This window comes from Myxocyprinus asiaticus, chromosome 39 (genome assembly GCF_019703515.2).
Source record: "Myxocyprinus asiaticus isolate MX2 ecotype Aquarium Trade chromosome 39, UBuf_Myxa_2, whole genome shotgun sequence".
In the NCBI taxonomy this organism is placed as follows: domain Eukaryota; kingdom Metazoa; phylum Chordata; class Actinopteri; order Cypriniformes; family Catostomidae; genus Myxocyprinus; species Myxocyprinus asiaticus.
In genome coordinates this window covers 33,790,593-33,816,798 of record NC_059382.1, presented here as the reverse complement: position 1 = coordinate 33,816,798, position 26,206 = coordinate 33,790,593, and the positions used below count along the sequence as shown (strand labels likewise).

The following is a 26,206-nucleotide window of genomic DNA, read 5'->3' as shown; positions in this document are numbered from 1 at the left end:
ATCTAATAATTATATAATCTACATTTCTCTCACTTAGTCAACCATTCTAGATGGATTTTTTTCAGTGAGCTTGATGCAATGCAACACAAAGGATACATTCCTGGTCGAAAGAAGGGATCTTAGTGGACAGCATAATTAAGTGCTACTATCATGCCTTAAAATGTGCACAAGATTTTGGAACAGAGCATTAGAACATTCAATCTGCCAATGAGAAAGTGACATTTCCTGGCTCTCGTCCAATGTGAGTGCTCTGTAAGCCTACACATCCAGGGACTCATCCAACCCATTCCAACCAGATGTACAAAAGCCATGAGAGGGAACCATTATAAGGCCATTAGCTAAAGCCCAAATGACAGGCCATCTTTCACTGCCCTTGTGGATATTGCTAATGGTTCCAATTTCATCAGAGGGATACAGATAATTGATCGCTCTATTTATAGATTGGAGGAAGGTAAGGGGGTGGGTGGCAGGGAGATCACCGATTTATTCAGTTTCCGCCACTCTTCTCGCATCACAGATCAGCTGGTGTGACCATCTGTTTCTGTCTCCTGTGGGAATACCTGGTCCAGATTAAAGTCTGGGTAGATCCACGGTGTTTAATCTGTCATTATGTCGCTAACTGTCCCACCGCAAATTCAAATTAACATTCATTTTTCTGTTGAGTGGACCGTTCACACCAATACTAATCACAAACACAAGCAACCAGTGAGTACACACCATGTTGAATTCCTTAGCGTTTGTGCACATGATTAAAAGCATCCTATGTGAAATGCTATCACTTTGGTTGGAACTGTGATGCAGTGGATTGAGCTGGAATGCTCATGTGTGTGACGCAGCTTCAAGTCCAGCAAATTTCTTTAAGTGATAAAACTTATTTATTATTACTGGGTGAATCTCATGAAGAAATGTTCAAGTCATATTTAAAAAATAAATAAATAATAGTTATTAAATTCTACATTTAAAAGCAAAATTTTCAGCACACAGCTTAAAATAACCTGTGTTAAAATCAAGTCTTGTAACTTTAACATGTTGATGCTCATTGACCCCACCCATGGGTTTGACTTTACTTTGCTTAAATGAATTCACATTTACTATATAGTGTGCTGTTCAAAATTGTTCATAATGTTGACAAATTATACATCTTTATAATTTGTCAGCATTATTAACTCTTATTGACTAGACTATATAGTAAATGTGAACTAATGTAAGCAAAATAATTCAAAACTGTGTTATATTTTAGCATCTTCAAAGTAGTCACCCTTTGCCTAGAATTTGCAGACATGTACTCTTGACATTTTCTCAACCAACTTCTTGATGTATCACCCTGGGATGATTTTTAAACAGTATTGAAGGAGTTCCCATCTATGTTGGGCACTTATTGGCTGCTTTTCTTTATTATTTGGTCCAAGTCATCAATTTTTTATTTTTTTTTTTTTTATTAAATTTTAGTTTTATAATAAAATAAATTAATATGGTGGCACAACTATATTTTTGTCTACAAAACTAATTTCAAACATTTAAGCATACGCCTTCAGATCAAAAGATTTTTAAGATCATGAGAAACATTTCAGTCAAGTGTTTCAAAAGTTTTGTATATATATATATATATATATATATATATATATATATATATATATATATTATATACTGTATACCTGTAATAAAATAAAATATAAAAACTAACAAAGCAAAAACAAAAAAATAAATAAAAAACATAATTCTCATCACTACAATGTAGAAAAAAAAAAAAAAAAAAATTATCGTTACCATAATACATTAATGAAAACCATCTGGTCCAGACACAGATTTTATTATTTTATTTTTATTGTATTAAACCAACATAAATTAAATTCAGTACAACTACTAATATCATGATGCATAATAATAATAAAAGAACTTCACAATTAAAATGATATATTAATACATATATCTTCCCTTTTATCTTTTCTTTTTTTAATCAAATTAATCTTCTGATAACTGGTTAATGTGCTTAACTGCCATGAAAATAATGGGAGGAACAAAATGTAATGTTTATATATATATATTTTGTTTTTATTTATTTTTGTCCAATTTGTCTTTTAATGAACTGGACATTTCTTGAAAGTTTTCACAGAACACACCAAACTCATGAAAAAGGGACATTGGCCCTCCCTAACACAAATAAATAAATAACTTCAAAATCCCATTAGTAAAACATTACACTAAGAGCACCTGTACATCACAGGCCTCATGATCTCATAGCCTTAAATTCAGAGAAACGTTAACATTTTTACAGCAGCTAAAATAAATATGAGACGAGTCATCTGGGTTCTCGCCCGGGTTGAACTGTGTGGGTGGTGGAGGTAATCTGAACATCAGAATATATCATTCCTCTTCAGGCTGCTCTGACAGCTCTGATTCCCCTCCGCCATGCATGAGGAGCAGCCTGAACAATGCAAACAGACATCTGAGAGCTTCTTGACTGATTACATCCACATCACATCCCTCTCACAAAGAGGCAAACATGATGGGGGATAAATAAGGAGCTGAAATTTGTTGGTAAAGACTCTGGGGTTATCACTGTCCTCCTCAATAATTTTGCCCTCCAACCGGGTTAAAGTTTACTTTAACATTTGTGGTACAAAAGGTGCTTTTAAACTTCTGTATGCTGGCGTAGTTCCATTTGGGAGTAGTAACGCTTACGTATGTGGATTGAACAAGCAGATGCACTTACACTTGGCTGATTCACGGCTTGTATGCTTCTCAAAACACCTCCTCAGATCTTGAATAGATTTCGTTAACAAAACAAAAAATACTGTAAAAGTTCCTCTTCGGAACCTTGGCTAAAATTGCCCATCTATTGCATCTAAGGCATTTGTTATTAGATCAGACACATTATTGTTGGTGACAGGCCTCTGCAATTTTTCTGATTTTATTTATTAATATGATTCTTTTTTTTTTTTAGGTTTTTGATTTTCAGATATCAAGGTTTCACATAAATGTATTAGCGAACACTATATTGACACGCTGTCAAACCACCAATGGCAGAATAAGGAAGAGAAAGACATGTTCATAATGCTTGGCTTGATGCCACCCCAATCTGATTATCTGCACACGTTGTGCACTCAAAATGAATGTAACATAGGTTAACAAAAAGGAGACTAGTGGCTCTTCACATCAGGATAACATTGTGTCGAAGAAAGGCAGTACTTTTTCAGTACAATTGTATATCATAATATTATGTACAGCAATTGTAGCTCGAAAGTTTAAAATGTCTGAGTTAAATTTAAGCCACGTTTGCACAATATGTGCATTCATATTTCACACATCTTTTTTTTTTTTTTTTGTGCATTTTTATTTTTTTTGCCATATCACCCAGCCTGAGATGGGGATACTTCAGGACCCCAGAAAAAAAAAAAAAACAAAAAAAACAAGCTTTTCTCTTGTTTTATACATAATCTATTCATGTTTTTAATGCATGTTGACCTATTGCAAGGATTTATTGAAAAAATGGAGCTACATGAGATCTGTTATGTGTGACAGACTGTAAAGCTCCATTTAACTCTCAATTCTACTGCACAGTATTAAACTGTATGGTGCATCATGTAGAGCTACAAGAGGCATACATAAATGCTGATTATTAAGTATTAACAGAGCAGTTGATCTCTTAAGCAGATTATAAAGAGCATTAAATGCTTCATGCAGCCAACATATGCATGCCTTATTATGCATTATAAACAGCTAATGTAGTGTCACTAAAGTCTGACAGACACCTCAAAACTATTAAATTAGCCATTACTCCAGGCGAAGAGTGCAGTACCCAACATACCTGGTCTCAAGAGGAACGTTGCTGTTAAGAAGCCAGTTGTCCTGGGCGCTGCCTGAGTCCTGGGCACTGGTAGGACCCTCATTGGGTGCTGAGCTATCGGTGGGTGCCGGACTCGGGTTACTGCGCTGGGTGTAGTTGCTGCGACTTAGGGAGCCGATGGAGGCGGCGTGGTGCTGACTAGGTGAGTGGGAGTGTGAAAGGGGCAGAGGTGGCGTACGCAACCGGGAATGGTTTTGGTAAGAGCCCTCTGGATCGAGACAGAGAGAAAAAAAGATGTTTCAATATAACAAACAGCAGTATCAGCAATTAAACGTAATACCTATTTAAGAAATGGTGTACAGTTGTAATTAGTGTGTGGCACAAATATCTGTTGTGTATGTCTGATTCTGCACAAGCATCCAAGATAGAGAGAGAGAGAGAGAGAGAGAGAGAGAGAGAGAGAGAGACATTTTAATATAACAAACAGCACTATCAGCAATAAAAAAATAAAAATAAAATGAAATTAAGCCATAAGCAGTTCCCAAATTGTCCACTGGGGGTGCACAAGAAAAAAATCTATAATGGCAGAATATTTCTCTCTTTGATTGACGTAGGCCATTTCATGTGAGTCAAACACAATTTCATGTCACAAACATTACCGATAGCAGCCATTAAAGCAACAGCCTAAGCACTGAATTACCATTCTTACGATTGCTGTCAACAAATTTTAATTGGCAAATAAAGTAATTTTTGACAGTGGCCAATGGACCTTCCAAATGACACCATTTTGCAATCACTAAGAGAAAAAAAGCAATTTTTTGTCACAGAGAGTGATCTGAAGCAACATGAGGAATAGAGGTCATTGCTGATGTGACAAAGTTGAGCAGAGTTCAACTTTACACGAATGCACAGTGACACAATGCAGCGATTAGCAATGGGGTTGTGCAAACAACGAAGCTGTGTTGGGGAGCAGTTCGCTAAAAACAGCACCACTATTAACTTAACTAAATTATATATATATATATATATATATATATTTTTTTTTTTTTTTTTTTTTTTCAGTGGTGTGATAGTAGTTTGGGTATTTTCAAAATAGTGTTGATTTTCCAGTAACAAGTTCTTTATTTCGAGTAGTACGGTAGAGTCACAAAGCCCTACGTTTGTTACATTGTATTGCGAACGCAGCAATGGAGATCTCTCATGTAGTGATAGGAAATCTAAATAATTTAAGTCAGTGCTTCTCAAACTTTTCAGGCCAAGTACTGCCTGCGATCAAATCAGAACATTCAAGTACCACCTAGTCACCAAATTGTTCACTATAATATTTTTTCAGCATTTGGCAAATATACATTTTTGAGCATTGTCTTGAGGAGTGTGAGCAACATACACAATGCCATATTTGATTAATATCATTATTATATAATGTATATAATATATATATTTAGAAATTTGGAGCTTAGGCATTGCTAGACCCTGTTTTTCATTTCAGTTTTTACCATTCTGTTTCTGCGTGGGACTGATATTCTGGTGTGCACACAGAGACATCATCGCAGCCGCGTGCACAAAATTTTATCTGTTCACATCCCGCACTAGCAGTGTAAAAAAATTAGGCTATACTAAAGTGGGCTATACATGACTCTTATAGACATACAATTGAAATAAAACATGGAAAACAATTGAATAAAATCTATATTTCTATTATTTTTAATGTAGCTAAATATCTTGGGTCGCGCTGCATACCACCTGAGGACATTCCGCGTACCACACTTTGAGAACCACTGATTTAAGTGAAATGGATCTTTTGGACAGTTCATGTAAATGAACCAGTTAAAATAAAGGATTACCTTATATTTAGCATTGGGAACTCAGTTTAGTGAGTCGGTTCTATCGAACAGTTCATGTAAATTAACTCGTTTGCATAAATGATTCACTGACTTTGCTTCCTTTTATGAAGCGAAGTGTTTAGTTAATTTCTGCTGTTTATCACTACATTTCGATTAAGTTATACAAAAAAGAGTGTTTTCTAGTTTGTTAATGTATATTAAATATACATTTATGTTCAATTTAAAGCTGATGTAATTTTTGCGCCACTAATGTAATTTTTGCGCCACTAACGCCACCAAATGGAATTTCAAAAATAAACTTAGTTTTTAAAACAGCTTTCTGAATATGCCCCCAATCTGCCATTGGTCAATCAAAGAAATAGCCCCGCCCCAAAGTCACAAAGCAAGTCTAAGCAAGTCGCTCAAAACAATCACAGCAATTTTCATATCGCCACAGAAACACAGTGCTTACCGTTTGAGAAAATTTGCCTATGAATAGCTACATACTTCAGCTTTAATGTTGTCACCCTAATTTTTTCAACCCTTACAAAAATTAACCATGGTTTTATTATAGTAATACTGTAGTAACCATGTTTTTTTGGCATAAACCAAGGTTTACTATAGTAATATTGTAGCAACCATGAATGTAGTAACCATGGGTTACTACAGACAGACCTCGCTTATTTTCATCTCGCACTTTGCAAAGCTTCCCTTTGTCAATCTAAACAGTGCTTCTGCTTCCTCTTACAACAAGTCTCCCAAACAGCATCAGCAAAACATGTCACTGACAATCTGTCATTATCAAGTTGACTGAATTACCAGTGTCAACCTGTTTGAAATTCACGCCATGATCTAGTGCTGTTTGTCAGGTTGGGCTCCAAAAAAAGAGCAAATTGGTTCAGCTTCCAATGCAATGCCTAGAACCACTTTGCATCATAGGCGATGGGGGACTATCAGATGCGAGATCCTGAGCATCAGATTGTGGCAATTCAGATGCAGATAAAAACCCTTGTGTCCTTGTGCCCTCCACAGCCATTCATTTTCATATCTTCATCAATCAATAAACTAGCACCTCTGAATATTGCACTATAAGAGCCCATACTGAAGAGCAAAGCCACTTCATTTTACATCTGACGTCGACACTCAATGGCCTCCTTGCCAAGAAGAGTTCGGCCTGTTACTAAAGGTGTGGCTAGTGAGCTAAAGATGTTGTCAGGGCTCAATAATAGGATGGCACACTGTGAGAGAGTTTCAGGCCAGTTCATGGAAATGTCACCAACCCCATTTGGCCAGTGCTTCATCGTCACTGTATCTTGCAGTCATTAACAATTTACATGTTTCCGTGCTTTGCAAATATGTTTGGATTTTTGTGATGTATTGAACATTGTTGTCGCGAATTCTACTGATTTAAACTTGTTGAGTAATGTGTTGTAGTTCCCTATCTGTCACTCACTCGACGTTGTGTCGATGTAGTGACACTAGGGGTCACTCTTGGGAGCCCGAGACACCTCTGGTCTTTGATAAAAGGCCAATGAAAATTGGCGAGTGGTATTTGCATGCCACTCTCCCGGACATACGGGTATAAAAGGAGCTGGTATGCAACTACTCATTCAGATTTTCTCTTCGGAGCCGAACAGTCATGCTCACTGAGCTGAATTCCCACGACAGCGCATTTCAGCGGCTTCTCCCCCCTCTGCACTGGTGCAATGCAGAGAATGCCCCTGGGCGCTTCGGTAGAAATAAAAGAGTATATTTCTCTAAATAGGTATATTTCTCTAAAAGAGTATATTTCTCTAAAGCGCCACACGGAACATCTTTTTAAAGATGCGTCTTTCTAAAGATGCTTTTCCGATTGTGTGTTATTCCTGGTTGCGCTCGTTATCTCTCGCCTTCTGATGGTCACGATCACTGTCTTTCGTGTCAGGGCACTGCTCACGCGGAGACAGTATTTGTGGATGGTCATGTTCTCATTGCAAGGACATGTCCATGGCAACGTTGCGGTCACGGCTCACCTTCGTAAGAAAGCAAGCCACCCCAGAGGCCCACCTCGGTCCTCTTACCCACGGGTATGAGGCCAGCGCAGCTAGCACTGGGGGCGATTTGGGGACCCCAATGGGACCGCCTCCGCCGGGTTTTCCCCCGCAGACCTCCCATTCCCCAGCACGCTCGTCTGCCTCGATCGGGCTTCCGGATGAGTCCGCCGGCTCGTCTCACGGCGAGTTCGACCTCTCATTCGGAGCCCGCGAAAGTGATGAGTTCTCGAGCGCAGCATCGGAGAGCAGGCTCGTCCAGTCGGAAGCCTCAGCTGGGCTCCTCCCTTCGGGGACAACTGCCCAGTCACAGGCTGATGCGGAGATGACGACATGCTTTCCCGGGCAGCCGCGAGCGTCGGCTAGAGTGGAACCCTCCGCTCTTCCCTGAACCCTCGCGGTTCGGTGATTGGTTCCTGGGCCGCCCCGCCCCCGTTCCTTTCTTCCCGGAAGTGCATGAAGAGCTGACAAGGTTGTGGGAGGCACTTTTTACTGCCCGGTCCTGATATTTTCAGTTTCCCTGCTCTCACTACCCTCGATGGTGAGGCGGCCAAGGGCTATTCAGCAATCCCCCGGTGGATAAAGGCGCTCGCGGTGCACCTATGCCCACAGAGCGCTGCCACCTGGCGCGGGTGCCCAAAGCCCCCGTCCAAGGCATGTAGGTTTACATCGTCTCTGACAGCCAAGGCCTACGGTGCCGCCGGACAAGCCGCCTCCGCCCTGCACACCATGGCTCTCCTGCAAGCCCGCCATGGCACTAAAGGAACTGAACGAGGGTATTTCCGCCCCGGGATTGATGCAGGAACCGCGCTCGGCGACCGACCTCGCTCTCCAAGCGACGAAGGTCACGGCGCGGTCTCTCGGGCGGACGATGTCCACATTAGTGGTCCAGGAGCGCCACCTTTGGCTCAACCTGGTCGAGATGGGTGAGGCCAACAGGACACGATTCCTTGCTGCCCCCATCTCCTAGGTTAGCCTATTCGGCGACACCGTCGAGGACTTTGCCCAGCAGTTCTCGACGGTGGAGTAGTAGACAGATGCTAGCCGGCATATCCTGCCCCGGCGCGGCTCAAGATCCCGCACCCCGTCTACTCATCGCCAAGGGCGTCCCCCTGTGGTGACTGCATCGGCTCTGCTGCAGCCCACCCCTTCGGCCCGGCCCCAGCATGGAGCCCACCGCAGGAAGCAGACGCCACCTGTCTCGCGGCCGCCCAGAACCCGTGAAAGGCTTCAAAGTGCCCTTGAGATGGGCGACCCAGTGACAACGAAACCTGCTGCTCTGGAGCTGGTAAGCAGATCTCTCCATCTTTTTGTTACCTTTTGCATTTAATTGTGCTGCATGCCCAAGTGGCTGCAGTACTCAAGAGCTCAGCAAGAGCGGCTTCCTTGTTCCCTGGGTCACATATGCGGTGTGCACGGCCGTCATCACGACCACCGTCCACCACTCTATTTGGCAGGTTTGGCGCTCCAGCAGCGATCTCCCGCCCCTGAGCGCCCAGCTGTGGCACAAATCCGCCCCCGATGTGACAGTCTCCATGGGTCACGAGGACAGGCCTCTTCCTCCCCCATCCCAGGCTGTTCCGGGGGTGGTCACAAGGAGCCAGGTAAGTGCTTCAATGTTCTTAGACTCAGCATGGCCATGACGTGGTGTGGCACCTCGAGCTCCGCCCCGCCGCGAGGCCACACCTGCTGGTACATCCGATGACGATGTCCCTTTGGTCCCCCTTGCGCGGAACTTGGACGCATGGCTTGCGCTTTCCAATCCGTCGCAAGGGCTGGTCCGGACCGTCCGACTCGGCTACACGATTTACTTCGCCTGGCGTCCGTCCAGGTTCAGCGGTGTCCACTTCACCTTGGTGAAGGACGAAATCACTGCTACCTTGCGCGGAGATCGCTACCCTCCTATGGAAGGGCGCGATAGAACCTGTCCCTCCAGCCGAGATGAAGAAGGGGTTTTTAAGCCCCTACTTCATCGTACCAAATAAAGGCGGTGGTTGCGGCCAATCTTGGACCTGTGAGTACTGAACTAGGCTTTACACAGACTCCCGTTCAAGATGCTGACGCAAAAACACATTCTGGTGAGCGTCCGGCATCAAGATTGGTTCGCGGCGGTGGACCTGAAGGATGCGTACTTCCACGTCTCGATCCTTCCTCAACACAGACCCTTCCTGCGGTTTGCGTCTGAGAGTCAGGCGTATCAGTACAAAGTCCTCCCTTTCGGCCTGTCCCTGTCTCCTCGCATCTTTACGAAGGTCACAGAGGCTGCCCTTGCCCCGTTAAGGGAGGTGGGCATTCGCATTCTCAACTGGCTAATCCTAGCTCATTCTCGAGACATGTTGTGCGCACACAGGGACCTGGTGCTCTCACACCTCAGCCGACTAGGGCTTCGGGGCAACTGGGAAAAGAGCAAGCTCCTTCCGGTTCAGAGCATCTCTTTTCTCGGTTTGGAGTTGGACTCAGTCTCCTTGATGGCATGCCTTACGAGCGAGCGTGCCCAGTTGGTGCTGGCCTGTTTGAAGGCGTTCAAACAGAAAACAGCGGTAATACTGAAACTTTTTCAGAGGCTCCTGGGGCATATGGCATCCTCGCCGGTGGCCACCCCGCTCGGGTTGATGCATATGAGGCCGCTTCAGCACTGGCTCCAGACTCGAGTCCCAAGATGGGCATGACGCCACGGGACACATTGCGTGGTCATCACGCCGGTCTGTCTTTGTCTTTTCAGCCCTTGAACTGACCTCTCGTTTCTACGGGCAGGCGTTCCTCTAGAACTGGTCTCCAGGCACGTCGTGGTCACGACAGATGACTCCAAAATGGGCTGGGGTGCTGTTTGCAATGGGCATGCAGCCACTGGCCTCTGGACGGGTCCCCGACTGCATTGGCACATCAACTGCCTCGAGTTGTTGGCAATTCTGCTCGCCCTGCGGAGGTTTCGGCCGTTGATCCAGGGCAAGCACATGTTAGTTCAGACAGACAACACGACAACGGTAGCATATGTCAACCGCCAAGGCGGTCTGCGCTCTCGTTGCATGTCACAACTCGCCCGCCGTCTCCTCCTCTGGAGTCAGCAGCACTTTAAGTCGCTGCAAGCCACTCACATCCCAGGCAACCTCAACACTACAGCGGATGCGCTGTCATGACAGGTTACCCTCAGGGTAAAGTGGAGACTCCACCCTCAGGTGGTCCAGCTGACTTGGAGTCGATTTGACAGGCACAGGTGCACCTGTTCGCCTCCCAAGAATCCTCCCCACTGCCTGCTCTGGTACGCCCTGACTGAGACCCCCTCGGCACAAACGTGCTGGCACACAGCTGGCCCCCTGGCATGCGCAAATATGCGTTTTTCCCCAGTGAACCTACTTGCACAGACCCTGTGCAAGTTCAGGGAGGACGAGGAGCAGGTCGTCCTGGTAGCACCCTACTGGTCCACCAAGGCGTGGTTGTCTGACCTCACACTCCTCGTGATAGCCCCCCCTGGCGAATTCCCCTGAGGAAGGATCTTCTTTCTCAGAGACGAGGCACCATCTGGCACCCGCGACCAGACCTCTGGAATCTCCATGTCTGGCCCCTGGATGGGACGCGGAAGACCTAAGCGGTGGTAGACACGATCACTCAGGCAAGGGCCCCCTCTACGAGGCGCCTGTATGCCTTTTAAGTGGCGTCTGTTCGCTAAGTGGTGTTCTTCCCGTCCCCCAGAGATGCGCAGTTGGATCAGTGCTTTTCTTCCTGCAGGAGAGGTTGGAAGAGAGGCTGTCCCCTTCCACCTTGAAGGTGTACGTTGCCGCCATAGCAGCACACCACGACACAGTTGACGGTACGTCCTTAGGGAAGCACGACCTGATCATCAGGTTCCTAAGAAGCGCCAGGAGGCTGAATCCCTCCAGACCGCACCTCGTTCCCTCATCGGACTTCTCTGTAGTTCTTCAGGGTCTACAGAGAGCCCCCTTTGAGCCTTTGCAGTCAGCCGAGCTTAAGGCACTCTTCTTGAAGACTGCCCTCCTGACTGCGCTCACTTCCATCAGGAGGGTAGGTGACCTGCAAGTGTTCTCTGTCAGTGAAACATGCCTGGATTTCAGTCCGGGTTACTCTCATGTGATCCTGAGACCCCGACCGGGCTATGTGCCCAAGGTTCCCACCACCCGTTTAGGGACCAGGTGGTGAACCTGCAAGCACTGCCCCAGGAGGAGGCAGACCCAGCCCTGTCGTCGCTATGTCCGGTGCGTGCTTTACGCATCTATTTGGATCGCACGCAGTGCTTTAAAATCGCTGAGCAGCACTTTGTCTGCTTTGGTGCACAGCGGAAAGGAAGCGCTGTCTCCAAGCAGAGGATCGCCCACTGGCTCATTGATGCCATAACTATGGCATATGTCGCCCAGGACATGCCGCCCCAGGTAGGGCTACAAGCCCATTCTATCAGGGGTGTAGCGGCTCCCTGGGCCCTGGCCAGGGGTGTCTCTCTAACAGACATTTACAGAGCAGCGGGCTGGCCAACACCCAACACCTGTGCAAGGTTCTACAACCTCCGGGTGGAACCGGTTTCATCCCAGGTAGTGGCACGCAACAAAAGCGGATAAGCCCGGGATAGCCGGCTGGGTGTATCACTTGCACATAGTGCCTTCAACCTCCTTTTGAGCTGAAGATGTGTGCCATTAATTCCCAGTAGTGTTCACAAGTTTGTTCCCTGGTTGACTTCCTCCGAGCCCTGTGGCAGTCGAGTTTTCAGAGAGATTCGCTGCTGGCCCAGTACATGCGCTAACTAAGAGCCCTGTTCTGGGGTAGGTGCTCCGCATGTGGCGGTTCCCTGTAAGGCTAACCCCATGCGATATATATCTTCTGTATATCAGAAGATAGGTATACTATAAGCAAAACTAAATATTTTCAAAATTGACTAGTTACTTTTTATGGGGCATTCAAAAACAGCTGGACGGAATGGAACAGAACTCTGGTTTTAAGCTTATCTTAAAAATGCAATGCTTATGGCATGGGACCTATTAGGCAATGGCCAAAGACATCCACTTGAATGTATACAAAAAGCAAAAAATAAAATAGCACATACTGAATGTCAGACACTTTCAGTAGGGTAACATCTGACAGATATTAAAAAAAAAAAAAAAAAGAAAAACAAAAATACCGTTCAAAAGTTTAGGGTCACTTACTCATTCTTTATTTTTATTTTTTTTTTCACATTTTAGAATAATAGTAAAGTCATCACAACTATGGAATAATAGAAATGGAAATATGGGATTTATGTTGGACTAAAAAAATCCAAAATAAATCAAAACTATGTTATATTTTAGCATTTTCAAAGTGGCCACCCTTTGCCTAGATTTTGCAGAAATGTACTCTTGGCATTTCCTCAACCAACTTCTTGAGGTATCACCCTGGGATGCTTTTTAAACAGTATTAAAGGAGTTCCCATCTATATGCTGGGCACTTAGTGGCTGCTTTTCTTTATTATTTCTTTATTTTTTATTTTTATTTTAGTTTTGTAATTAAATAAATTAATATGCTCGCACAATTATATTTTTGTCCACAAAACTAATTTCAAACATTTAAGCATACGCCTTCAGATCAAAAGGTTTTTAAGATCATGAGAAACATTTCAGTCAAGTGATCCCAAACTTTTTAATGGTAAAGTATATATATATATATATATATATATATATATATATATATATATATATATATATATATATATATATATATAATTGCACAAAAAGCATAGTCCTATGGATTGTGCATGACAAAAGGAACATGATTTGAAGTCCAACAGTAACTGGCAATTATCTTGAAGGCGGTGAGGCAATGCTAAAAGCAGTGCATTGATGGCTGAAGTTAAGTACTTTTAAAGGAATATTCAATACAAGTTAAGCTCAATCGACAGCATGTTTAGCATAATGTTGATTACCACAGATATGTATTTTGACTCGCCCCTCCATTTCTTTAAAAAAGCAAAAATAAGGGGCCTGGGTATCTCAGTGTGTATTGACGATGACTACCACACCTGGAGTCGCGAGTTTGAATCCAGGGCGTGCTGAGTGACTCCAGTCTCCTAAGCAACCAAATTGGCCCAGTTGCTAGGAAGGGTAGAGTCACATTGGGTAACCTCTTTGTGGTCGCTATAATGTATGGTTCTCGCTCTCGGTGGGGCGCGTGGTGAGTTGTGCATGGATGCTGCGGAGAATAGAGTGATGCCTCCACACATGCTATGTCTCCGCAGTTAACACGCTCAACAAGCCACGTGATAAGATGCGCGGACTGACTGTCTCAGACGCGGAGGCAACTGAGATTCGTCCTTCGCCACCCGGATTGAGGCAAGTCACTATGCTTAAAATCACTTACAGCACTTTTAAGAGGATGAATTTTAAGATGTAAGAAGTTGCTAGAGAATTTTTAAACACTGCCACTAAACCGTTGACCATCTAGGTACATTCCTTATACAAACATGTTTGCAAATAAGGTTTCTTTGGGATTCGAATGGTGACATTTTGGCAAGCGCAGATGGCATTGAGTGAAATACACTAAGCATCCCTGAATCATTTTCTCCTCTTGAATACTGCAAAAGTTGCATGCTTTAAAGGTGTCACCGCAGTTTCACACACTATGCGACACAGTATGTTCTCCATTGGTGACATGTCACCACGGTGAAGAAACGCAAGTACTCACATCTATCACATGACTAAATGAGAGCTTTGCACCATGTGGTGAGTGCACATTTCTACTGATGATCATTATGGGATGCTATGCTGACAGGGACCCATTCCTTTTTTTATTCTCTTTCATTTTGGGCACATGGCCGGATCATTTGTCAGAGCCAGTGACAGATGGGCCCGTACCAAGCTGCATTCACACAATCCTACGCTACCAATTACTCAGAGCTGTGTTGCCTTGCTGAGCCAAGCTGATGATGACCCTGATAAAACCGGATCAAAACAGATGGAGAGCTGGAAGAGAGGTACACCATTTCCCCAGCATTATAAAGGAACGAAATACTGTGCAGGTGCAGTACTACCACTATAAAAATGACAAGATTCAAAAGAGGTTAATGTCAGCACGGCTTGCTGAATCAGTTTATTTTACTGTGTAAATTATTATTATTTTTTTTTTTCTATTACAATTTGAAAGAATCATTTAAAAAAAATGAAAATTATGGGTTGAGAGGGTCAATGGAAATCAGGGGGGTGTTGGATGGAATGGAATGTACAGTGTGACTTTAAAAACAGTAATTATTTTTGCAATTCTGTTTTTTGCAGCAAAATGCACACAATTCACCTGTATGAATGCGGTACTGAACTGAAATAGAAAATTCTATCAGGGAAAGTAAATTGTACAAGTATATGTCAGGAAACAACAACATGAAAAACACATTACACATGTAATGAATGCTATGGAACATAATAAGACTAAAACAAGGATAAGCAAAGCAACAGCTAATTGTAAACACTACCCTAAATGTCTTTGTTCAGAAGATTGATTTAATAAAGGGTTTGTAGTCCCTAAACAGTGCCAGTAAACAGAATGCTGATGCAGCATTCAAGGGCTTGAGCTTTACTTCCATTGAAAAGCACCAATCGTAAGGCTCATTGGACTTTTTGAGACAATGAGCATAATAAAACAAGAAGTAATGATTCAGCAAGAACACTTCATCGCCATCCAGAAGGACCTGAAAGAGCTGAAGGTCGTTCATCGATCTAGTTTGCACAACTTCAGCCAGTGGCGGAGAAGTTTGATTGGCTGTTAAAGTACAGATTATTCTAGGGAAGGTACTTGGATTTCAAATGGTCTCCAGAAAAGTCCAGAAGAATAAAAACAAAACCACTCATCCTCGGATTGCTTTTTTTTTTTTTTTTTTTTTTAAGTAGGTGGCCAAAATTTTCTCGGTTGAATCTCACAAAACCTGTCAAGAACACGTTAAGGATATATTTCACCCTAAAATCAACACAAAGAAATAAGAACATACAAGCTTTATGGACAATGAAGCCTATTTTTATGCCAATCACATGTTTTGCTTTGTGACATCCCCTATTATCATTACCTAAAAGCAAAATAAATAAATAAAAATCTCTATACTGTAATGCAGTAAAAAATTAAAATTATTATTATTATTATTAATAATAAAACGTTATGATAAAGACCATATTATACACTGGTTTGGAATAATGTACAGATTTTGCTTCGGAAGGAAATTGGTACTTTAATTCACCAAAGTGGCATTCAACTGATCACAAAGTATAGTCAGGACATTATTGATGTAAAAACAGCACCATCACTATTTGAAAAAAGTAATTTTTGATCAAATCTAGACAGGTCCCATTTCCAGCAGCCATCATTCCAACACCTTATCCTTGAGTAATCATGCTAAATTGCTAATTTGGTACTAGAAAATCACTTGCCATTATATCAAACATTCTCTAGAAACTCATCAGTCAGTCATTGTTTTGAGGACTGAAGGCTATACAGTGACAAACAAATTGCCAAAAAAAAACTGAAGATTTCATACAAAGGTATAGACTACAGTCTTCAAAGACAAAGGACAACTGGATCTAACAAGGACAGAAAGAGATGTGGAATGCCAGAGGTACAACTAAATAAGAGGATAAGTACATCAGAGTCTCTAGTTTGAGAAAGACGCCTCACATGTCCTCAGCTGACAGCGTCATTGAATTATATCTGCTCAACACCAATTTCATGTACAACAGTAAATAGGAGACTCAGGGGTGCAGGCCTTATGGGAAGAATTGCAAAGAAAAAGACACTTTTGAAACAGATAAACAAAAAGAAAAGGTTAGAGTAGGCAAAGAAATGCAGACATTGGACAACAGATAATTGGAAAAGAGTGTTATGGATCTTAACCCCATTGAGCTTTTGTGGGATCAGCTAGACTGTAAGGTGCGTGAGAAGTGCCCAACAAGCCAGCCACATCTATGGCAAGTGCCACAGGAAGTGTGGGGTGAAGTCACCTGAGTATCTGGACAAACTGACAGCTAGAATGCCAAGGATCTGCAAAGCTGTCATTGCTGCACGTGGAGGATTTTTTGATGACAACTTTTTGAAGTATTTTAAGAAGTTATGAATTTTTTTTTCCAAATTGTAATAGTAATTTTTCATGTTATTAATGTCCTGACTATAGATTGTGATCAGTTGAATGCCACTTTGGTGAATAAAAGTACCAATTGCCTTCCATAAGAGCAAAATCTGCACATTATTCCAAACTTTTGGCCACCAGTGTGTATATATATATATATATATATATATAAAATAAAATAAAAAAAAGATCTTAAAATATCCCAAAAGTAGGCTTAGTTTTCTTTGTGCAATTCGTTTCCCTTGCCATTTTGTGATGAAAATTGACCTGGACATGTTTTCGTGAGATTCACCCTCTCTTGAGATTAAGAATATAATAGGTACCTAATTACTTTAGAAGACACTTTGCAGGATGTAAAATTGCTTTTTGATTACAAGACAGCAAATGAATAAAATGGCAATTACAAAGGGAGACAAGCAGCTCTCTGTGGAAATTCAATGGCATATTTATATATGTCGATTAACAGCAAAGTTTTTAAAGGGGGAGGGGAGTACTCAAAAGAGGTGCAAGAACTTTAATGAAAAGTGTTAAAAAGATCATTTGATCTGAGATGATGTTCATGATTGCAGTTTTACTCCTTTTAGCAACTGATCACAGTGCAGAAATATTTCAGAAGCTCTTCTCTCAAACTCAATATTTGCAGGCAACAAAAGCCCATTAAAGTTGTCTGAAGTCAATCTCCAATGAAAATTGGGTTGCTCAAGTCCGCAGTGTTAGTTAACCAACAAGAAACACTAAAACATCAAACCCTGGAGCAGAATTGATTTGTGTATATAAATAATTGATAAGGAAGGAGGTCATCCAAATGTGTCACTTTAGAGTTCCATAATCAAAGCTTCTCATACACAAAAAAGAATTTCGATTTGTAGTGCCTTATTTGGGTGAATTTCACAAAACCTGGTCATATTTTACCGCAATAATAAAATATAAATATACAAAAAATAAAATGTAAAAAATGCTTTATACCATATGAAAAAAAAAAAAAGAAGTCAATAAATAAATAATCATTGACATTGAGATAATGTGAAAATAAACAATTAATTATTATTATTATTTTATTTATTTTTTTATTTTTTTATACTATCGTAGTATTCATTGTACTGTCAAAAAATGCTGATAAACATTTCAAGAAAGAAACATTTAAAAAATGTCACATTACAGTAATACATTTTAGAGGAAAATAATTTACAATGCAAAAAATCTTAATGGTCCTAAAACAGACATTTTTTATGTATGCAAAGAATAATTTATTATTTTTTAAGTTTTCCTTTTGAGGTTTTTGTCAGATTCATTTGGCGAGTTCAGATTTTGTAACTGCATTATAACTTGAAGAAAGTTCATAGGCTGATGAAAGTTTATTTCAGTTTATTGTTACGGAATAACAGTCTCAGAATAACAGTCGTCACACCTGAGAGTGCAAACTTATTTGCTGTCTTAGACACCTGATAAGATGTGCAACGTGTGAGATGAGCAGCAGAATAATCAAAATCTCTTTACAAGCCAGACAGATAATTAAACGATGTCCACTACCACAACTCCTGTAGCTAAAAATAGCAGCAATGACCTTAGATCTGTGAGCATTTGTCTTTCCTGCTAGGTTTGTTTTCAGATTGTACTGTTCTCCAATCAGTGTGAACAGCCGACAGCTATCCCGAGCATTAATGGAAGGTTGTGTGTCTACGGTTTTCTCACTTTTTCCTACATTCAATCACCGGTTTAGGTGTGGTTCCTAACCCTTAGGAAAGATAGCAAGGAATATACCTGTGGGAATACAAGCTGTCTTCACTAGTTTCATTTGAAGGCTACCAGATATAGCTCAGATTCAGTCATGCTCTCAACCTCATCAAGTACAGTATTAGTAACCAAAGGCCTCTCTGACACGTCCACAGTTAGATCACAAAAATGACAAAAAAATACAAAACATATAAACCTATATCACAGAAGATACATATCTTCAACAGATAGCCTATATAAATGGCAGCAGTCAGATTATGATTCAAAAATCACATGGAATCAAAGGCAAAGGTGTTGTTTTCATAAAATGTGTGCAGTTTTTGTGTTCCAGTGGGTCACAAAGACATATTTGATGTTGAAACCTGCAGATGGCTCTGTCTGGTGCTTTGTTATCTCCATGGTAACCTCAGAATGGATTATCTAAATAAAGCAGCGATTCATGAGCATGCAATGTACATTTACCAAAGGTGACAACGCATTAGGAAAACAGCTGGCTGGATGCAATTAGAAATATGGACTGCGGTTACATCCTGGTGGCTAACTAAAAGCAATTAATAAAGTATTTTTTTTCTCAGTGACAAAAAATGCTGGTAGACCATCTTGGACCAGCAACAAACTAGATACCAGCTGGTTATAGCAATTTAAGGTGGTCATGCTGGTTTTCTGGACCTACAGTAGTAGCTGGTTGACCATCTTGGACCTGCTATTCACCAGATTGAACCAGCTTGAAACCAGTTACCATGTTCCAAAACACAGATACAATTGCTAGTAAATCATCATGGACCATCAACAAACCAGATGGTTGCTGGTCATACCACTTAAAGTGGTCAAGTTGGTTTTGGAATGTGGTAATTGGTCAACCAGCCAAATGATCAGCTTGGACCAGCTAATGAGCAGCTTGGGTCAGCTAGAAACCAGATACCATGATCCAAAACATAGCTTCCATCAGAAGCTGGCTTTCCAAGCATTAGGAAAAGGACTAGCTATATTCAGTTAGAAAATGGACTGAGGTAACATCTTGGTGGCTGGCTTGGTAGTTGAAATTATAAATAGCATACAGATAAATCACTGGTAGATCATCTTGGACCAGCAATAAATCAGACACCACTAGTTATACCAGCTTTAAGTGGTCAAGCTGGTTTTGGAACATGGTAAATGGTCAAGCAGCCAGTGATCAGCTTGGACTAGCTGATCACCAGCTTTGACCAACTAATCTCTAGCTTAGACCAGCTAGAAACCATGATACTATGTTCCAAAACACAGCCTCCAGCATGAGCTGGATTTTCCTGCAGGGAAGATTGCGACAGAATGGAGTGGTACGATGTGTTGCTTATTAAATTACAAACTTTCCTGCCCATTCTTATCTCTCCAGTGGATGTATGTTCCAGTGTGACCCCGTAAACCTCATTTTATCCCTTTGCGCTGGTGACGGGCAGGGGTGGGAGGTGGGTGAGTTGATTAAATAAGTTCAGATGAAACCGAATTGATCCAAATGTGGTGCTGCAGGCTGGCCCCGCAGCTTAATTTCTACCCGCTCATTCCTGTCTGGTCAACTGCAAAGGCTTGTTGTGCGAGCCCTTACAGAGGGGCAGCCCACTGTGGTCCAAGCCCCATGCTGCTCAGTGTTATGGATGCTAACACAAAGGGGGCTCTGTGCTGAAGAACAGTAGCTCAGCGGGGAGCCAGTGGCCAAATAGCCAGCTCTCCAGGAACAGGACCCTGAGAGAAAGACAGGGGCCATGGAGGAATACATGCTCAACAAAAAGACCTCAAGCCTCAGCAAGTCTGTCCCATCAAGCTAACAGTCCTAAGCAGAGATCTTTCACTGTCTCTTTTCTACATTTTCCAGCTTTCTTAATCTGTCTTTTTAAATACGAAAGGCATCTGGTTTGTGAGCTGCAGATTCAGGCCGTTTTGGCAGGTAGATACGTAGAAAAATAAAATACAACTGAGAGCCTTTAGGATTCTAAAATGCAACAGATGCATTTTTTTTCTTCTGATAATGTAAAACCACTCTGGGAAAAGTTAAATTGCCTCAGACTGATAACTCCATCTGCAGGTTGAGAGCTTATAAGCAGAGATGAATTTTGGTAGTGAAGAGATTTCTCTGAGGTGAAATTTCTGTGTATGACTCTGCTCAATGCTGTGTTTAAACACTCGGGACTCGATATTTTAAACGCTAACCAGCTTTGAATCTATGTAGCACGATTTAGTACTTCATATCTCCTCACCATGCAGATGTCAGGATTAGCTTTCCTATGTTCTCCTGTGTAATTCCTCCTCAATTGCCTGAAAAGCATATCAAATTCCTCTGAAAACACGCTCTGTGTTCAAATCTGCAGCCCGAAACCCTGAGCTAAGCCTTTTCAGCTTTTGCCTCAGTTCTGGAACACAGAATTACGAAACTACATAATATCCCTTGTTTCTAAAGACACACAGACAAAATCATATCAACACCGGTAACATAAATCTGGGACTTTATTCACTCTAACAATTTTACATTAGAATCTCTTTCTCACCCAGTCCATGGCCTTTCTCTTCATCTACTTCTTTTTCTCTCTTTGTAATTTGTCAAATCTGTAATACTCAGCATTTAGTCAAACTGCAGAACAGTTTAAAAATGTTTTAATTTGCTTGCTTATTATCCTGACAAGGTGAAGATAGAGAAACATGTAATATTAAACTCTACCAGGAGGAACAAAGTAAAAACCTATAAAAATTTTTAAAAAAGAGTCTTGAAGCTGTATGACAAATATATTTCAAGACATCTGCTCATGTTTACGCAGGGCAGGGCAAATACATTAAATGCAGTGAAAAAAAGTCTTCAAAATGTGTGAAATATGCTGCGCTAACTGCACTAATTAATCTGCTGTGTGTTTTTGGAAGGAAATTTCTGCCACTCAGCCTGAATGTGAAGACACATCTTCATTAAAATGAAAGACTATAACGTAGGACACGTCCAACTATCCAATAGCATAGCATTACCACGCTGCTCTTATTAAGCCTTGAGCTATCCTGCATTTCTGCTAATGTGCGTCATAATATGCTAATGCTAGGTAATTGAAAGCAGTTGCCTGTTATTCTCAGGTATAAAGGCCTGTCCCAATCTCCAACATTAGATGAATAGCTAAAATAGATTCATTAGGTGGTTTAAGTGAATAAACAGCTGCATCTCTCTTTTCATATTATAAATGGGTCCTTGTTCTGTCCAAAGGCTCAGCAAATACAGTAGCTAAACAATACAAAATGACAATGAGGGTGCTCTGCAAAAGAGTAGGCCAATTTCCATAATTTACCACTTGTTTACCTACAATCACAACAGTAGCTACAGTGTTCACACAGTAAGTGATTGGGATTGACAACCACAGTTAATAACAGACTCTCAAATTGTCATATAGATACAATGAAAGAACGATTGCAATGAATGAATCACGTGCCTCGTGACATACATCTCCATGATGCGGCAGACAACTAGTTGTCAAGTGTGGTTCCATTCGAATAGCACATAACACCAGAACTCACTCTCGAAATTCAGTGAGTCCTGAAAAATTAAGGAAGACACTTCGGTTACAGACCTGCAGATGTTAGGGTTAGGGCAAACCCTAATGCTCAAAATTAACCAAAATGTTTGTGAACATAACTGAATTTAACACTCAGAACAGCACTGACAATAGTATTCTGTTGCTGTGTGAACATAGCTGTTAGGTTTTAAAAGCAAAAACGACTGGCTGTGCAAGAACTGTCTGGGCTTTCAATAAAAAGTTACTGACTCATATGGGGCAAAGAAAATAAAGCAGGATAAAACCTTGTATCGACCTCATGCAACACAGCATAGCCTCTAGTAGGAACCCCACAATTTTATTACCAGAGGATGGTAAGTTTAACTCCTGCACATAAACTTGCTCTTCCATAGCACCTGTGTCTCAGTCAAATAGAGCCTTATGGTGCCTTGCATAGCTCGGAGGTAAGAGGCCAATTCCTTTGGTGAGTGTGCTACCCCTCACCTCAGCCTGAGGGTACCCTATATACCAATGCAAATCACAGCCATTTGTTGAAAAGATAAATCCCATTTTAGTGCTGATGTGCCACTGCTTGGTGACCAGGATGAAAGATAGCTGCTGTGTGGAGAAAGAGAAAGCTCTTGCCAGGGGAGGGTAATTCACTGCTTTACAGAGGCAGTGTGGAGGCAGGCAGCCGAAATACTGCAGAGTTTGATGTAATTCCAGCCTTGGGTGGTTAACTTGTAAAGGCTGATCAATTATTTAAAGCATTTTTTGTTCTACTCTGTAAAGCAGCCTTGAGGGAGAAGCCGGGAGCTGCTAGCGATGACAGGCTTCATATCGCCTTTTCAGAATCAGAATGCTCTCCGCTCTTATCAAAGCAAAGTGAAGCTTTCTTATCTGGAAAGCATGTTAAGCAAAGTGAAGCTTTCTTATCTGGAAAGCATGTTAACAAATAATTTTGTTTATCTAATTTCTAATTTGGTAATCTTTTGCAGTATAAACAAGTCCACAACATGGACATTAATGCAAGACAGATTTAGGCTCTCTTTTTATCAAATAGTTTTGCCAAATTTGCTTCCTTTTGGGATTTGAAAAAAGAATGAATCAGTTAAAACAGTGTTTCTCGATCCTTTCCTGGAGTACCACTAACACTACACATTTTGGAAGTCTCCTTTATCTAACATGCCTGACCAGTATATTGCTCCATGATCTGAATGAACCCTTTTCACACTTTAGGGTTTTGGAACTATGAAGTAAATGATTGCAGGGTAAACTTTGATAGTGGTGAATGTGAGACCATAGAAAATATCTGTTTGCTCCAACAACAAAAGAAAAACACTACTATTACGTTTCCACAACTTTCCAAATTAAGTAAAAAATAAATAAAAATAAATAATAATAATAATAATAAAATAGAGACTGGTGGATTATGACAGTATATAAACTTAAATCGCAAACCAAGTAATTCAAACTGCCCAATTTGTGACATATATTATTAACCACATCAGAAGTCATGGCATAGGGTGAAATAAGTCATGACATCTGCAAGGGTTATTCTGCCAATTTCTTTAATCAAACAGAGAGAGCACACATGTGGAAAACAAAGCTTGGGATTTCAGAATGCCAAGACCAATTCTATAATATTTATTAAAGAAATAATTATCTTGAGAAGTCTCCAATGTGATCAATCATGTGATCAAAACATACTTTTACAAGGCATAAAAAGTTGCAATCAATGCAATTTGTTGCCATTTACGTGTCATTTTATTTTAAAATGGCTTAACTGGGTCACTCTTTAACAGTGAAATGACAAACGTGGCCCAACTGAACTGAATTCATCATATATTACAACAAACTTCTTAATAGGCAAAAAGAAGAACTTCGTAAGATTTATGTTCATACTATTGAGTGAACTGTGGATGTTGCGGGAGCCTCTAACAATCTTTTATCAGCATCTCTGAAATAACCTCTCTCCCACCAAGAGCTTCTCTTTGAACGTGACTTCTCTTCAGCAGGCCAAAAACAAACAAACAAACAAACAAAAAAACTTTCAGCTAACATCTCACCTTGGCCACTACCAAAAAAAAAAAAAAAAAAAAAAATCCACAAACAGAGGTTCAGCCTTTGGCTACCTCCACCAGCTCCAAAGCAGGTCCAGCAGAGGATGTCAGGACCCCTAGCAGGCAGCGATACTTCTAGGGACTCACCATTAGCAGTCACATCGGCCGGAGCACTGACGTTCCCTGAGCCAGTTTTAACTAAGAATGAATTGTGGCCAAATTCATCTTCTGACTCAGAGTCCAGGCCAGCCTGAGCCCCACTGTTACCTAGCAACCTTCCCTGACCCTGTTTGGCTGCATTGGAAGGGGGAGGGTAAGGGGAGTCGACAGGGGAGGAGGAGGCAGATGAGCAATGGAGAGGAGGACCTGTAGACCACAAACACAAAACAACACATGGGGAGAACTTAAACACACACACCCAAATAACAGAACACACATAAATAAATAAAATGAAAGAGAAACATGCAGAAAGAATAAATAAAAGCCTTAAATGCACAGATAAAAGCTGTCTGTCTTTTTGTATCTGTCTTTTCCCTCTGAATTTGTCCAGCTGAGAAGGAGAATTGTACAACTGTGATAATTTGTAATAATTATTTTTTAATTGTTACCATTTTTAGACAGACTAATAAACTAGACAGACTAACTAAAAACATAACTCATAAAACATTTAGAAAGGACCACTGGTAACCAACAGTATATAAAACAGTTAATCAACAGCAAATAAATCTGTAACTGGGTGAAGCTCACAAAAACATTTAAAGTAAAACATCATGGAAACACTGGACCAAAAAATCATACAGTACTTCACTAACAGAACATTTTTCACACCACCTGAAAATGGAACAGCCTATTTTGGGAAATATATATATAGTATATATACTTCTTGAAATGCTTCCACTATAATTTTGCTTGTCTTGTCTTTTTTTTCTTTTTATTTTTGCAAATCCTTCTGAGATATGAGACTGCATGAGTACAAGAACAATAGCAGCACTTTACATACAATCCAATGGCAAGATTGGATGTATAATTATATAAAATTAATTCGGTGTGATTAATTATATAAAAAACAATGTGTTAAAATGTTTTTCACTATTAATCTTGTCCCTGGACCGTAAAAAGGAATATTAAGTCATAAGAAATAAGTCTGAAGCTTTGATTATCTTGACACAGCGACCTAAAAATGGTACATTTATGACACGACGCAACCGAGATGCTCCAAAAGTGTCCGTCTGACACAGCTGTTCATTCACGCATCAAGCTCTTATAATAAATCTCGGACTGATTGATGAATTCAATAGCAAAATGGATTGCTATGAACTGTAGGCCAATGAAAGGCTTATGTTCAATAATATGGAAATAAACAATATATTGCATTCTAAAGCCACTTTTTGTATTGTCTTTAATGCTTTACTTATGTGCCAAAGTAATGTAATGCATTTTAATTATATGTATTATTTATTTTAGAATATATACTGTATAAAGTTTATTTATAATTATTTAAATATAACTATTTATAAATATTTAATCATTATTGAATTATTGTTATTTGAGGGTCTTTCTCAGCAAATATTTATGTATGCGATTCATTCATTGGCGTATCATTAATAACAAGGGATACCACCCCCCCATTTAATTTAATCATGTGTATATAATAAGTTATAAATTGTAAGTATACTAAATTTTAATTGATTATCAAAATAGCCGCTAGTGGCAGCCCTAAACAATACTTCAATCTTACTCGCATAACAGTTAAAAATGTTTCTATTCTATATATTTTTCACACCAACTAAGCTATGACTAAACCACGCTATCCAGCCCCATTGTGACGAGACAGGAGAGGAATGAGGATTTAAATGCAGCCTTTTAATAAAATAAAGGTAAACCAGGTAACTCAGCATATAATGAAACAAAACACAGGGAACAAATCACAGCATACAGATGAAGACTGACAAAGAAACCAGGGGAAAACAAGGGCTTAAATACACAAGGGAACGAAGAACACCTGGGGAAACAATCAGGGGAAAACCAATCATGAAAAGAAACTACCAAGGGGTACAAAACTAACAGGAAAAACAGGGAACTAAACCAGAATTTCAACACAAGTCAATACAAAAAACAGGGAATATGTGACAGAGCCCCCCTTTTAATGAGCGGATTCCAGACGCTCCAAAAAACAAAACAAAAACAAAT

The 26,206-nt window shown here is 40.8% G+C and overlaps 1 protein-coding gene across 6 annotated transcripts in view; it reads right to left on the bottom strand.

Moving 5' to 3' along the window:
• The window catches only part of LOC127430127 (teneurin-4-like), a 443,558-nt gene that overhangs the window by 207,796 nt on the left and 209,556 nt on the right, over window positions 1–26,206 (bottom strand). For all 6 annotated transcript variants that reach the window (XM_051679634.1, XM_051679635.1, XM_051679636.1 and 3 more), the window contains exon 4: window positions 3,809–4,055. In XM_051679634.1, coding sequence (XP_051535594.1) covers window positions 3,809–4,055 — 247 coding nt within the window. The remainder of the gene's footprint in view (window positions 1–3,808; window positions 4,056–26,206) is intronic.